General features: G+C 33.1%; 1 protein-coding gene across 1 annotated transcript in view; it reads right to left on the bottom strand.

Moving 5' to 3' along the window:
* The window catches only part of LOC132737718 (THO complex subunit 1-like), a 43269-nt gene extending 31979 nt beyond the window's left edge, over positions 1-11290 (bottom strand). The window contains exons 1-12 of the mRNA XM_060725045.1: positions 11143-11290; positions 9842-9915; positions 9121-9181; positions 8746-8812; positions 7902-8020; positions 7672-7720; positions 6990-7085; positions 6397-6476; positions 5418-5473; positions 4473-4581; positions 2637-2768; positions 185-285 (exon numbers count right to left, since the gene is read on the bottom strand). Of these exons, the coding sequence (XP_060581028.1) occupies positions 185-285; positions 2637-2768; positions 4473-4581; positions 5418-5473; positions 6397-6476; positions 6990-7085; positions 7672-7720; positions 7902-8020; positions 8746-8812; positions 9121-9181; positions 9842-9915; positions 11143-11196 (998 nt within the window). The 5' untranslated portion in view covers positions 11197-11290. The remainder of the gene's footprint in view (positions 1-184; positions 286-2636; positions 2769-4472; positions 4582-5417; positions 5474-6396; positions 6477-6989; positions 7086-7671; positions 7721-7901; positions 8021-8745; positions 8813-9120; positions 9182-9841; positions 9916-11142) is intronic.
* Positions 11291-15086: the final 3796 nt, after the last annotated feature.

Consider the following 15086-nt stretch of genomic DNA (forward strand, 5'->3'; position numbering starts at 1 on the left):
GTTTTGTGACGGACGCACGGACAGACAGACAGACAGACAGACGGACAGACAGACGACGGAGAAGTGATCCCTATATGTCGCCACTACTCTGTAGAGGCGACACAAAAATGGTGTTAACTCTATATTATTACAATAAAACATTCATCACAGCAATTCAACATATACTAGAAAACATGATATTTACCCTTTAAACTTGACAGGGGCACTTAAATACTGGAATATAATGAGGAATTGTACCAAAACATATCTCCTGAAATTACTGTCATTCAACTGAAGATTCAACAACTGAAAAAAAAAGAATATATATATTATCTACTCTTTTCCTTACATTGTAGCTACATACTTAGTTTTGTTTTTAGGTTCTTTTTGTGGTTTGTGGTGTTTTTTTTACATCTTTTATTATTATTTTTTTTGTATAAACCATTATAATAAACAAAAATGTTCAATTAACTTCACGAATCACAAAGTATGTTTATATTGAAAATTGAAAACAAGAGCCGGTTGAACCGGGTGATGCTCCCCGAATAGGTTTTGGACACAGGAAGGTAAACCTCTTGTTGTGTCAGAATTATGCCACAGACAAAGTTCAAAGTGTAAAAACAACCCAAATATTGGGCACAACACATTGTCTCAATATGGTGATCATTTTTGTGAAATAGTTGTAAAATCCGACTTCAAATAACGAAGTAATGCGCCGGACATGATTTTGCTGCAAGGTCATGCTGTGACCTTGACCTTCAAGGTAGGGACCCAAATGTTGCATGCGGCACGTCGATTCAATATGGTGATCATTTCTGTGAAATAGTTTAAAAATCTGACTTCAAATAAGGAAGTTATGGGCGGTACACGATTTTGCTGCAAGGTCAAGCCGTGACCTTGACCTTCAAGGTAGCGACCCAAATGTTCGCGCAACACAATGTCTCATTGTGGTGATCATTTCTGTGAAATAGTTGTAAAATCCGACTTCAAATAATGAAGTTATGTGCCGGACACGATTTTGCTGCAAGGTCATGCTGTGACCTTGACCTTCAAGGTAACAAGCCAAATGTTGCTCGCGACACGCCATTTCAATATGGTGATCATTTCTGTGGAATAGTTTGAAAATCTGACTTCAAATAAGGAAGTTATGGGCGGTACACGATTTTGCTGCAAGGTCATGCTGTGACCTTTAAGGCAGCGACCCAAATTTTGTGCGTGACACGTCATCTTAATATGATGATCATTTCTGTGAAATACTTTTTGAATCCAACTTCAAATAGCAAAGTTATGGGCCGGACATGATTTGCTGCAAGGTCATGCTGTGACCTTGACCTTCAAGGAAGCATCCCAGGTGTTGCGCGCAACACATCGTCTCAATATGGTGATCATTTCTGTGAAATATTTTTAAAATCTTACTTCAAATAACATAGTTATGGACCGGACACGATTTTGCTGCAAGGTCATGCTGTGACCTTGACCTTCAAGGTAGCGACCCAAATGTTGCGCGCGACAGGTCGTCTCAATATGGTGATCAGTTCTGTGAAAAAGTTTTAAAATCCGACTTCAAATAACAAAGTAATGGGCCGGACACGATTTTGCTGCAAGGTCATCCTGTGACCTTGACCTTCAAGGTAGCGACCCAAATGTTACGCGCAACACATCGTCTCAATATGGTGATCATTTCTGTGAAATATTTTTAAAATCTTACTTCAAATAATGAAGTTATGGACCGGACACGATTTTGCTGCAAGGTCATGCTGTGACCTTGACCTTCAAGAAAGCAACCCAGCTGTTGCGCGCGACACGTCGTCTCAATATGGTGATCATTTCTGTGAAATATTTTTAAAATCCGACTTCAAATAACAAAGTTATGGACGGGACACGATTTTGCTGCAAGGTCATGCTGTGACCTTGACCTTCAAGGTAGCGACCCAAATGTTGCGCGCGACACGTTGTCTCAATATGGTGATCATTTCTGTGAAAAAGTTTTTAATTCCGACTTCAAATAACAAAGATATGGGCCGGACACGATTTTGTTGCAAGGTCATGCTGTGACCTTGACCTTCAAGGTAGCGACCCAAATGTTGCGCGCGACACATCTTCTCAATTCTTCAAATAACAAAGTTATGGGCTGGACACGAATTTGGGACGTACGTACGTACGTACGTACGGACGGACGCACTCACAGGACAGTAATTATGTGGCTAGAGGGACAATAGGTAACTGTTCTTTCTCTTTGATGTCATTCATTCCGTAATGCTTTTATGTGGCTATTTTCTTTTGTGTGGCTAAAAAGAACAATAGAGAGAACAATAGAGTAGCCACATTATTACTCTCCTGTGACGTTCCCACAGGAAAGAACAGTTACCTATTGTCCCTCTAGCCACATAATTACTGTCCTGTGAGTGCGGACGGACTGACGGACGGACAAACCGACGACTATATGCTCCCCCGAAATTTTTCGGGGAGCATAAAAAATAAATTCAGTTTTAATAAACAATTAAAAAAAAACTCATCAAAACATTCAAAATGGAGAAAATGATCCCACTAGAGAAGAACCAGAATAATAATTATCCTACATAATTATGTTTTCCATTTCCTATCAGCTCTAAACTTACTCTCTGTATATTATAAAAGTAAGTCACAAGGTAACTCACCTTTTCACTAGTGAGATATTTAGCAAAGAAAGCATCTGGTTCTAGATTTCGTCTCTGATCAACTTTCTTCTTGGACGATTTCATGTCATCAAGTTTTGAACTGGCAAATGCTTCAAATACTGAATCTGAATTCTAAATGACACTCTTCCACATCAACATTTTATATCACAAACTACTACATATAAATTCTATAAAACAAAGTTCTGCATCTAAATGTGATAAAACCAAATATATTTCAAATTCTCCATACCTAAAGTTTGAATTTTAATTATATAAAACAAAAAACTGAATCTGAATTCCTTGCAACAAACTTAACATTAAAATTCTTTTAACAACGTTCTGCATCTAAATGTGATAAAACGGAATTTATACAAAATTCTACATACTTAAAGTTTGCATCTTGGTTATATAAAACAATATCTACATCTGAATTACTTAGAGCAAACTTCTACATGAAAATTCTACATAGAAAATTTCTATATGTAAATTCTAAATAGCAAAATCTGCTTCTACAGGAATAACTCTACTCTAAAATTTTACATCATAAAATAACTATGAAAAGAACCCTCATTTGATGTTAATGAAGTTGTCAAAGTGCCAAGTGACTATATATATATTTCATATGTAAAGGCTATTATAATGTCAATTTCATCATAGCTAAATAGTTTTTTTGTAAACTTGTTTCTTAAATTTCTATGTTCAATGTATTTGCTGGCAAACTTTGGTATATGTATGAATTGCTTTTGGAGTAAACAAGAGCTGTCACAGGAGACAGCCAAGCTCGACTAATAAAATACTGGACGCAGTAAGGAGGACAAAACTATGAAAGAAAAATCAATTATGTATAATTATGTATTAAGTTATAGTAAAAAAATAATATTTGTTAACATAAATTCCAAGATCAAGGGGAATAATTCTAGAAATAGTCATGCTAGAGTTATGGACCTTGTCACACAACATTTGTGTAATGATAAGAAATATATATTTGAAGTTTGAAGTAGATACCTTAAAAAGTAAAGAAGTTATTATATTTCTTAAAGAAAATCCTAAGTTCAAAGAGAGATAAATGTGTAAATATTGCTTCAAGAGTTATGAACATTGTCACATAAAATGTAATTGATGATAAGGAATAAGTATTTGAAGTTTGAGGTAGATACCTTTAAAAATAAAAAAGTTATAATAAAAAATAACATTTTTCTAGTAAAAAAATCTAAGTTTATGGGGAGATAATTCTTGCAATATTGGTGCTAGAGTTATGAACCTTGTCACATAAGATGGGGATGATGATAACGTAAATATATTTGAAGTATGAGGTTGATCCCTTAAGAAATAAAGAAGAAACAGTAAGAAATAGTACTTTTTGAGGAAAATTCTAAGTTCAAGGGGAGATAAATCTGAAAATATTGGTGCTAGAGTTATGAACCTTGTCACATAAGATGGGGATGATGATAAGGTACATATATTTGAAGTATGAGGTTAATCCCTTAAGAAATAAAGAAGTAACAGTAAAAAATAGTATTTTTTAAGGAAAATTCTAAGTTCAAGGGGAGATAAATCTGAAAATATTGGTGCTAGAGTTATGAACCTTGTCACATAAGATGTGGTTGATGATAAGGAACATATATTTGAAGTTGAAGTTGATACCTTAAGAAATGACAAAGTTATAGTGAAAAATATTTTACTGCACCAAAACTTAAATCTAAAATCTGGACGCGGACGCGGACGCCAGGGCGAGTAGGACAGCTCTCCATATACTTCGTATAGTCGAGCTAAAAATAAATGCAGAAAATGAACTTTCCAGAAAACCCTTGTACATAGTATAATTGTTACACTTACTGTCAGAAATGTTGACCATAATTTTTTCTCATAACATTGACTTGGCTTCCTAAAGAAATCTTGTAATGCCCAGAACTTTCTGTACAAACTGTAGTCTATAGGTGTCTCTCTACAAGATAAATACACAAAATATGACAATGCTGTCACTAGAAATAGTTGATAACTCATATGGGGAAAAACAACAACATCTAATACAAAGTAATAAATCATCATGAAGAATGATAACTCTCAATTGCTCACCCAAGAATATGGTTTACATAGACAGAATTCTATTATTATGTTGTTCCTACAAAGTTTCATCAAAATCTGCAAAGTGGCTGAGGAAATGTCTTATTTCTCTATTAAATTCACAGACAGCCATCTTGTTCAGCACGGTAATGCTATAAACAATATTGTACAGGAATACCGAAGGATAATTCCTCTTGAATTTATTAAGATTTGCTCGGCAGTTTAGACAAGAATGCTGTTTGAAACTTATTTCTATTTCTAGCTGTTGTGGACATTTTGATCACCAAACTTGAATGATTTTAGTCAGTTACTAAAAGGACCACCAAATGATTATTTACAGAGAAATTTATCAAAATCTACCCAGTCATTTAGGAAAAGATGTTGATGAAAGTATTTTCTATTTTCTAGCTGTGTTGGCCATTTTGTTCAGCAGACTTGAATGACTTTTGCAATATTAGAAATGGACCAACAAATGATCATTTCTAGAGAGTTTTATCAAAATCTACAGAATTCCGTAAGCTAGTTGGATAGCTTCCTCATTTCGAATCCAAAGTCCCTGCTGGAATTCGAACCCACAGCAGTGAGGGGCAAGTGGTTTGAAGTTAACTTGGCTCATAAACATATCCTTGACAAATAAAGAGAAGTGTGAAGACTTAAATAAACTGTATGTGTTATGAAGTATATATTTGTAGATTATATTTATGTCATATTTCTTACGTTTTATGTTCTTCATCTTCTGTTTCCATAGTTTCTGCTTCTTTTTTCTCTCCATCCTGACAGATACAAGTTACACATTTGAGCCGCGTCACAACAAAACCAAAGTAATGGATTTGCGACCAGGATCCATGCTGTTCGCCATCAGTTTCTCTACTTATAATAGGGTTTGTAAGGGAACAGCATGGATCCTGATCAGACTGTGCGGATGCGCAGGCTGGTCTGGATCCATGCTGGTTGCAAACCCATTATGTTGGTTTTATCATGGCGCTGCTCATTTATTTATATTTACAGTGTATGTTTTTATCAATTTAATTACGTTTATAGTTTTGGTTTTATAATTTTCTAAAATATCTGCCATAACTTGGCTTTTGTTTAAACTTTAATCATTTTAGCTCAGTTTGGAAGAAAACTGTCAACTTCTGGTAAATAGTCACTTTTGAGAATTCCTCTCTTAACATCAACATTATACAATGTAAGTGTTATATGAGGAACATTGTTATCATCAATGTAGGGCTTACAGACTAGAGTAGAAAAGCAGACACCACAGCTCCCTTAGTTAGTAAAGTCATTTATCTGTTGACCTTGACATTATATAACATGTAATTTTTCAGTACGAATAAAGTGAAACAATAGAGACAAGATTGTTACAAACTATTTCATTCTTTGTGCTATTAAAGTTAAGTAAAGTATAGATAGTTCCTGTTTTTACAATATTTACCTCCATTGTAAACAGTGGCAGCCATTTTGGGGCTCAATTGTAATATCGTTGACAAAATTTTTTAAAAATCAATATAAATAGCTAGTTTAGTTGAATTTTCAAAATCATATACATGTACTAATATGAAAAATATTTTTATTAGTTTCCAAGATGAGAGATTTTTATCTTATCTTAGGGATATAACATATTGGGAATGAACCGCAAAATAGCAGCCAGGGGAGATAATAATTGCTACGTGAAAAGCATCTATTAAATTTTTACCTTGTCTACAGTTTGTTCAGGTTTAGCTTGATTGTACAACGTCACATTCTCTAGGTTAAACTGACTCATCAGATTTAATGCTGTAACAATAATATAACATCATCATCATATATATAATCTATCTCAATAATTGACGTAAAAATATCAAAATGAATATATCAAAGCTTTAAATGAAATGAATATTTTAAAATATATAAGGCAACAACTAGAAAAATGTGATATAAAGTAAATTCTTAATGTAAGGAACTGTCTATAATAGTTAATCTTTAAATTATAAAACATTTGTTTTCAGGTTCCCAATTTAAATTGTTGGCCATCTTAATTTTGTTTCAGTTTAGAATTAATTAACTGCCTTGTAATTAGTGAACTTTCGCTAGCATTCTATGCCCTCTGCTGGGTGCCATTCTAAACATCCTGCTAAGCTGGATGTTTTGGGTCACTGTATTCTGTGAGTGTTCGTCTCCCTTCTTAATCTTCATATTTCTATATACACATGTACATGTATATATTTTTGTTGTCTTTTTTTCTATCAAATTCCAATCCCTTTCAATTTTCATATTTTTTCACAACAGTATAGTAAATGAATCTCTTACCTGACTTTTCTGCAAGAGGGAATAACCTGGATAAAAATAGTTGAATCCTTCCGCAAAACACTGTATTTTGAGACTTTGATAAACGTCGTAACAAATCTACAATTATAGTAAACTTGTTTTCAGGAAATAAGTATAAATTAACAGACATTTCGTAATAAACAATTTTCTCCATTCATTTCCATTCTAACAATCTCTTATGTGCATATATGCAATGACATACATGTAAATGCCTGTAACAGCACATGGCTTATATCTATAGCTTATAACAATACTTCACACTTTATAATGAACCTAATTTTATGTTCTATGAAAGAGAAAAATTGTTATATATTAAACCCAAGTAACACCTGAGTATATAAATCAAAGAAAAATAAAACTGATGACTTTTCTTTTATTGTTCAATTTTTTCTTTTGGATGGGCTTTGCATTGCACTAACAAATTATAGGTTATATAGTGACTATCCAGCTTTACTCAATTACTGGTGGAGAAAGACCTAAGCTGCATTATTTCAGACTCCAACAGCCACTTAGGTAGAACCATTGATGTTTACATAAACTAGCCAGATAGCTTCCTCACAGTTCCTGCCCAGATATGAACCCACAGCTGTGATTTGAAGTCAATGACCTTAACCACTCGTCCTTGGATGCCTTTTGTTCATATAATATCAAAAAAGGAACTTACCATTGCACATTCGCAGCAAGAAATTCTTCCCTGTATCATAGAATATTTGCTAAAATGAAAAACACAAAATGCATAATTAGGAAAGAAACAAGTTACAAACAAAGCAACAACAATAAAATTTCATTACAGAATGGGTTTCATTCAAATTAACCCTCCTTTACATCTGAATAAAACCTAATATAAACTTGTTGTTAAGTTGTATGAGAGGTATGAAAGTATTGTATACTTACAGATTTCCAAACCTTGACCTTATCTTCAACCAGACCAAACATGTCCTCACATTGGTCAATGGGTATAACATCAAATACATCTGTTATACACATAAATGGTATTGTAGGAGTACACAGGTCTGAAACATGCCAACAATATATAATTAATTTGTTTCTTAATTTATATACAACACATTTTATAATTGTGTCTAGTCAAAGTTTAAAACAGTGTTTTATATACAGACAATGATTTAATTTATATATTCTTGTAAACTTAACTAATAAACATACCTACGTTTTTTCTCTATAAATTTATACCAATATTTCTACATAAAAACACTATATTCAAATGAACACTATGCCCCTCGACATCCCCTTTGTGGGTAATCTTGACCTTTGACCCCATGACCTCTTAGTAAGTCTGGTGGGTACAGCTTATCAAAGTGCATGCGCCTTTGAAGTTTGGAGACTGTTAGTGGAAGGATAAGGTTAAAATTTTGTGGCAGACAAACTATCAGACAGACAAAACATAGGGGCTGCTATAAGCTGAGGAAGACAAACTGATGAAATATTTTTATTACAAGGTTATTAAATGTGAAACAGTCACATTTATTTAAATATAGAATAGTATTTAATACATGTAATTGTATGCATTTGGAGAAAATTGACTATATTCAGTAAACAGAAACAATGCTACAAAATTTTAGGGACACAGATATAGCTATATGACCCTGAAGTTACATTTGCATTTAAGGGTTTTTGTCAAGTTCCACTAATATATTTCATGTAGGCTTGTAACAAATATGCAAAACAGAGTCAGATAGGTACACAAGATTATATTTAGTGAATACCAAAGAATAACTACCTGCTGTAACAGCATCAATTGTGAGACAAATGAATTTTCTGTATACCTCACAACCATTGTTAGAACTCTGAAAATATATCAACATTTCATCACATAACAGTATAATATATCATGCAGGCAATATAAAATAATCAGGAAACACTTTTGACTATGCCTCAATTAAAGTTTATCTTTTATCATCTAGTTCAACATATAAGTGGCTGTTCTAAGCTTACATAAATTGTAACTTTTATCACAAAATTGTTAAAAGACTCATCATTAAAATAGTTTATGAAAAACATGGAAAGGTGGGTTATCAAGTGTATATATGCTGATGCATTGCACTACAATAAAATCATGAAAGAAATATGAATGGAACTTGGAAGTCATACTTACTGTAAGGTCTCTTAAAACGTCTCTGAAAGACTGGTCAATAGTCACCCTCTTCTCACCCTCACTGAAATATAAACACCTCAACTGTAACACAAACATTTGATAAGTATATGAAATACAAAAATATAAGTATCAATAAAAGAAATACAAAAACATGCAATTGAAAACCAACAACGTATTCAGAGTATCTAACATAAAGAAACATGTGGTGTCCTATAGTTTATGTATATAAAACTGTAACTGCAATATAATCAGCAGTTGACAATTAGGTAGTGAAATTTAATAGCATTATCAAACTTCACTGAAATAATTATAGAATGTAGTAATATACACTGTGCAACATAACAATTACTTGAATCAATATATTTTTAAAGCTTATAAACAGATTAAATTTGGCATTTTTTGGCTATCATTTGAGCCATGTCATGACAAAACCAACATAGTGCATTTGCGACCAGCATGGATCCAGACCAGGATCAGGATCCATGCTGTTCGTTTACCAACTCTATTACAAGTAGAAAAACTGATAGCGAACAGCATGGATCCTGATCAGACTGCACGGAGGCACAGGCTGGTCTGGATCCATGCTGGCCGCAAACGCACTATAATGGTTTTGTCATGATGCAGCTCATTTATATTTTATCCTTTGCACTGAATCATACATGACGTATAATAGAAATTATTTAAAAATACAAATAAAAAAATCTTTGTAGATATATCAAACCTTGCTGGAAAGCTGTCAATAAATTTCTTATATGGTTCCAATGAGTTTTCATCTACAACTTGATGAATGACTTTCTGAAAAGGGAAAAACAAGATATTAGCAACATCTGGGTACTTTATCATATAATAAACCACCCATTCTTTTTTCTGTACTTCTTCTGACTGAATAATGTACATGACATGTTTGTAATCATAAAGGACACTAGCTAGTCATGAAAGTTAATAATTTCATATATGCTAGGAAAAGTCTGTAAATTTCTTTGTTGTCACAGAATGAGAAAGCAAATTTGTTGAGGTTTTTTTTGAAAGACAAATTTGAAGGTAAAATACTCTGAATAATTAAGTCATTCCTTTATACGGGGAAGTCAAAGACCGGGCCCGCTTCGCGGGCCCGGGCTTTGGCTTGCCCGGCTATAGACTACACGTGTATATTTAAAAGAAAATCAAATAAAAAACAATTAAAAAATATATAGAATTCTATACCTATCAATGAAATTTTCAGTGTCAGTTCTAGTCGGGCGCCGCCATTTACAATGTAACTCAATGATGATAGGCGGGGTATTCCGATAACGGAACAAATCTCAACTTTTCGGATAAATGATAATCGTCGAGTGTTCGGAGTGAAAACGGAAGCGGTGCATGTAATACCGAATGACACCTTTAAAACGGAAAGAATGAAAGGAATTTTTAACGACTTCCCCGTTCATAATCATTGCCTAATTTCATATTATATTTCAATGATTTTTACACACATGCATATTCTTATCATAAGAGATGATGATACATGAAGTAAAAATCCTTCAAGAATAAACACAATTGTGCCAGACAAGTGCAGATTTTTAGAAATTGCATGAACAGATGAATGCTTTGTTTGACTTAAAAAAGCTCAACTGTTGCCAATGTATAATCATCTGCCACATAGAAATATGTCATTATCGTGAAAATTTTTATTTCATGGATTAAGTGAGGTTGAATAGAAATAGTTCTTTTTATGAACTTGGGAGAAAAAAACATGCTGTTTTTTCCCCAACACAATTAATGGAAATTAAACTAGAAGGTGATTTAAATGATATAGAATGCAAGAAGTATCTAAAGAAGAAATGCATGATGCATTTACCTAATAAACATCAAGACAGAGACCAATGAACGGGCCTCACCATAGTTTATCCGAATTTATTAGTAACCGAAACATGCAACAAATTTAATTTTTTAATTGATGAAGTGTTATAAAATATATGACACAGCTAATAAATACAAAATTTTGCTTACTATGTAAATACTAAAATAAGGCTATTGACTTACATTAAATGCATTTCTTGCGACACAGAAATCAAATCCTGTGGGCGCCGCCATCATACTACATCTATACGAATACTAAATGAAATCGTGGTCGTCTCGCCCACAGCGATGTCCGTACAGTACAGGTCACAATCAGTAATATTTAGTAAATGGTTCTATGCCAGATACTCTCCAAGTCTGCTCAGCTGTCCCCAAGGGGCAGGTCCTAGGACCTCTCTTGTTTCTTATCTAGGCCTATATAAAATGATCTTGGCTGATTTTACGAGTCTACTGTATTGTAAAGATCGACTATTTGCAGACGATACAACGCTTCTCACTACTCCCATCTACAACAAGACCTACTCAGATCATTTGAATCAAAATAGGACATGAAATCCAATCTTTGAAAATGTCAATTCATTCTTGAAGATGAAGATAAAGGTGACAAAGCGAGAGACTCATATCCCAAAACAATATGCACAATATCATTCTAGAATCAGTACCATCAGCAATTAAAGTACCTTAATTGATGTCGCTTTATCAGAAAATCTAATATGGATCACTCACATTGACGACATTGTTAAACAAGCAATTATCATAGTATTGCATGCAAGCAATCCATAAGTCCCCTAACGGTTCCAACATTCTGAAGGACCATTGACCATTCACTTATGTTTCTATTTTAAGTAAATTTGTTGAAAAAGTTCTTTAAAAGTGATCACTGGAAACTGTTTTTATGTACAGACAGACAGACGGATTGAAGGACACTGAAGGAGTTTGAAGAAAATCCTATAATGATTGAAGAATTTGGAGTAAAAATTACCAATTTCTCGAAAAAAAAGTTCAAAAGGGGCATAATTCTGGAAAAAGTCTTGCTAGAGTATTGACCTTTCTCGTGATAATAAGAAACATATATATGAAGTTTGAAGTAGATACATTCAGAAAAAAAGAAGTTATTAAAAAAACAATATTTTTTTTCATGAAAATTTTAAGTTCAAGGGAGGTAATTCTAATAAATTTAGTGCTAGAGTTGTAAACCTTGTCACATATAATGTGGTTTATGACTAGCAACTTATATTTAAAGTTTGAAGAAAATACCTTTAGAAATAAAGAACTTCTAGTGAAAAAACTTAAAAACTAAAATCAGAAATCTTGAAATTCAGTCTATTTGTTGCCATAGCAACCAGAATTTTCAACAAAGGAAGATAAGAAAAGGATGTGAATTTCCAGACTGCCATCTACCCATATGTCAAGTTTCATAAAAGTATTTTCAGTACTTTTTGCATTATCACTGGATCCAGGTTATGTGTAAAATTTGCCATATTTTCAGTCTATTTGTTGCCATAGCAACCAGAATTTTCAGCATAGGAAAAAAAGAAAAAGACGTGCATAATCTCCATACTGCCATCTATCCATATATCAAGTTTCATAAAAATATTTTCAGTACTTTTTGCTTTATCGCGGGATCCAGGTTATGTGTAAAATTTGCCATATTTTCAGTCTATTTGTTGCCATAGCAACCAGAATTTTCAACATAGGAAGAAAAGAAAAAGACGTGCATAATCTCCATACTGCCATCTATCCATATATCAAGTTTCATAAAATTATTTTCAGTACTTTTTGCGTTATCGCGGGATCCAGTTTTGTGGACGGACGGACAGACGGACGGACAGACGGACGGAGGGTAAGCCTAAAGTCCCCTCCGGTAAACCGGTAGGGGACTAAAAAGTAAACCAAACACTAGGTTTTTCCTGCGACGAATCATCAAAGTCCACTCTGAACCACTTAAAAGTACAACCTACAAGACATTTGTCCGACCACAGCTTGTGTACTGGTCACCATGCACTGGAACTCTCATTGATCAGATTTACTTTGTGTAGCGTAGTGCTGTCCGCTGGAACACTTACTCTTTTTTTCCTTTTTTTTTATTCTATAGAAAGGAGGAGGTTGACTAAATGGAAGATAGATAAAAAAGAGTACAGTAGGACAACTGTTTTCCCTTTTCATCTCTTCCATCAGGGTCTTTCAAATAGAAAGACCCTGCTTCCATAAGCGTATGCTCATAATAGGTATAGTTGTTTGTTTGTGTTTTTTGTTGTTGTTTTTTTAACAAGATGTAAAAAGAAGAACATATAAAATAATGATATTTACGCCCATTAATTGCATGTATAATCCTCTATGTAAATTAATTGCAGGCAAATAACATCCCTCTTCTCAATAAAGTCTATGCGTCTTGTACTCGTAAATAAATGTACATATCACATACCCGTGCCGCTTTTGCAACTCCGTAAAATTGGTACTGAAATGTCGTGCATATAATACATTATTTTAGGAAAATGTACATTATTTATAAGTTATATATATATATAACTGTACAATACAAGCATATATTTGGACAACTACATAGCTGAAGAAACCGTATTGGACGAGAGCTGTCGAATGTAGTTTCTAAAGCTGTGAACGAGCCCAAATATATTCCCGCAGGAGTTGAACTTGTTGAATGTTTAATAACTGTTTATTCTGTATCCAAATTATATTAAATATTTTTAAGATTTTGACGTTGCGAGATGTTTGCAACGCTCATCATTTGTATACCATTTTCGGTAACAGCTTTTACCATTGCCAAAGTTGAAAAGGCTAAAAGCTCTTAAATTCTGTCCAACTAAAATAACTTATATCGCACTTTCTCCTTCAACTGGAATTAAATTAACTGACAATATTAATTATATGATCTGTTTTGTTTATACATACAAATGTACTTCGATCTATAGCCCATTTAAAATTGTTTCAAAATTCGTTGTCACATTTAAGCATCCGTATAAGTACATATCAGACACAAATTAGATATACATCCAGGTAAAATAACTTTTGACCAAAAAATTGTCTGAATTCATCATTGTTCTTTTTTCACTGCACTTTTTGATCAGTAAAATATTAATGCACGTTAAAAAGAGGTCCGTTTAGAACCAGAGACAATATTTATATTATTTAAGCAAGGTTCTACTTTCTTTATTGGATATTAATATGTTTATTGTGATGTATACCATTAATTTATCATGCACCAATGTTTTTGTTGTTTTTGAAAGAATGGCTTATATCCCGAAACGGCATTCCAGAACCTTTATTACCTTTAAAAGAACGCACTTACAATAATGTATTACAGAACCCCAGTTACCTCTAAAAAAGTACACTTTCAGTTATTCATTACGCTTTCACTTTCAGTGGTTCATTTATAATTGACAACTGGAGAGCATATTGCTTCAAAAAGCGAGGGAAATAGTTCGCACAAATGTGAATAAATAATGAAAATTGATGGAAACCATAGAATTTGCAAATGGGTGTGTTCTCGTTACCTTGCAGTAATTCATTGAGTAAACATACCTAGTTAGTTGATAAAATACCTATGCCATTGCTGAAAACCAGTTAATAACAACAGCATTCATCATATGCTGAGCATCTTTTCAAGCCTTTTTTACTTTAAAAAAAAGTCCTATATCGTACAGAAATAATTGACAAAGCAAGCAAATACCTGCTGTTTAATTTAGCTGTTTGGTATTATAAAGTATTTATTTACCTTATAATTTGATTGACAGCTCAGTATCATATTTTACATACATATACATGAAAATAGATATATACATGAAAATAGATACAAGTAATGGAATTTGCAAGCGAGTGTGTTCTCGTTAAATATTTATGATATCGCAGTAATTCATCGAATAAACATTATGTAGTTAGTTACTGTACGTCATTGCACGAAATTTGAACATAATTAGACCAGGACTCAAATTGGTTGATATATACGCTTTATTCTTTACAGAAAATTATAATTTTTAATGATACGCAACGATTAAATCAGAAGTTTGAACAACTGGTAAAATATAATGATCAATATAAATGACTGGATATCTTTTGATTGCCTAGACTAGCTAGAGATTATCTTATTTCACAGCATGACGAGCAGATGT

The sequence above is a fragment of the Ruditapes philippinarum genome, unplaced genomic scaffold (genome assembly GCF_026571515.1).
Source record: "Ruditapes philippinarum isolate M1 unplaced genomic scaffold, ASM2657151v2 ctg2555_1_1_1_1, whole genome shotgun sequence".
Taxonomy (NCBI): domain Eukaryota; kingdom Metazoa; phylum Mollusca; class Bivalvia; order Venerida; family Veneridae; genus Ruditapes; species Ruditapes philippinarum.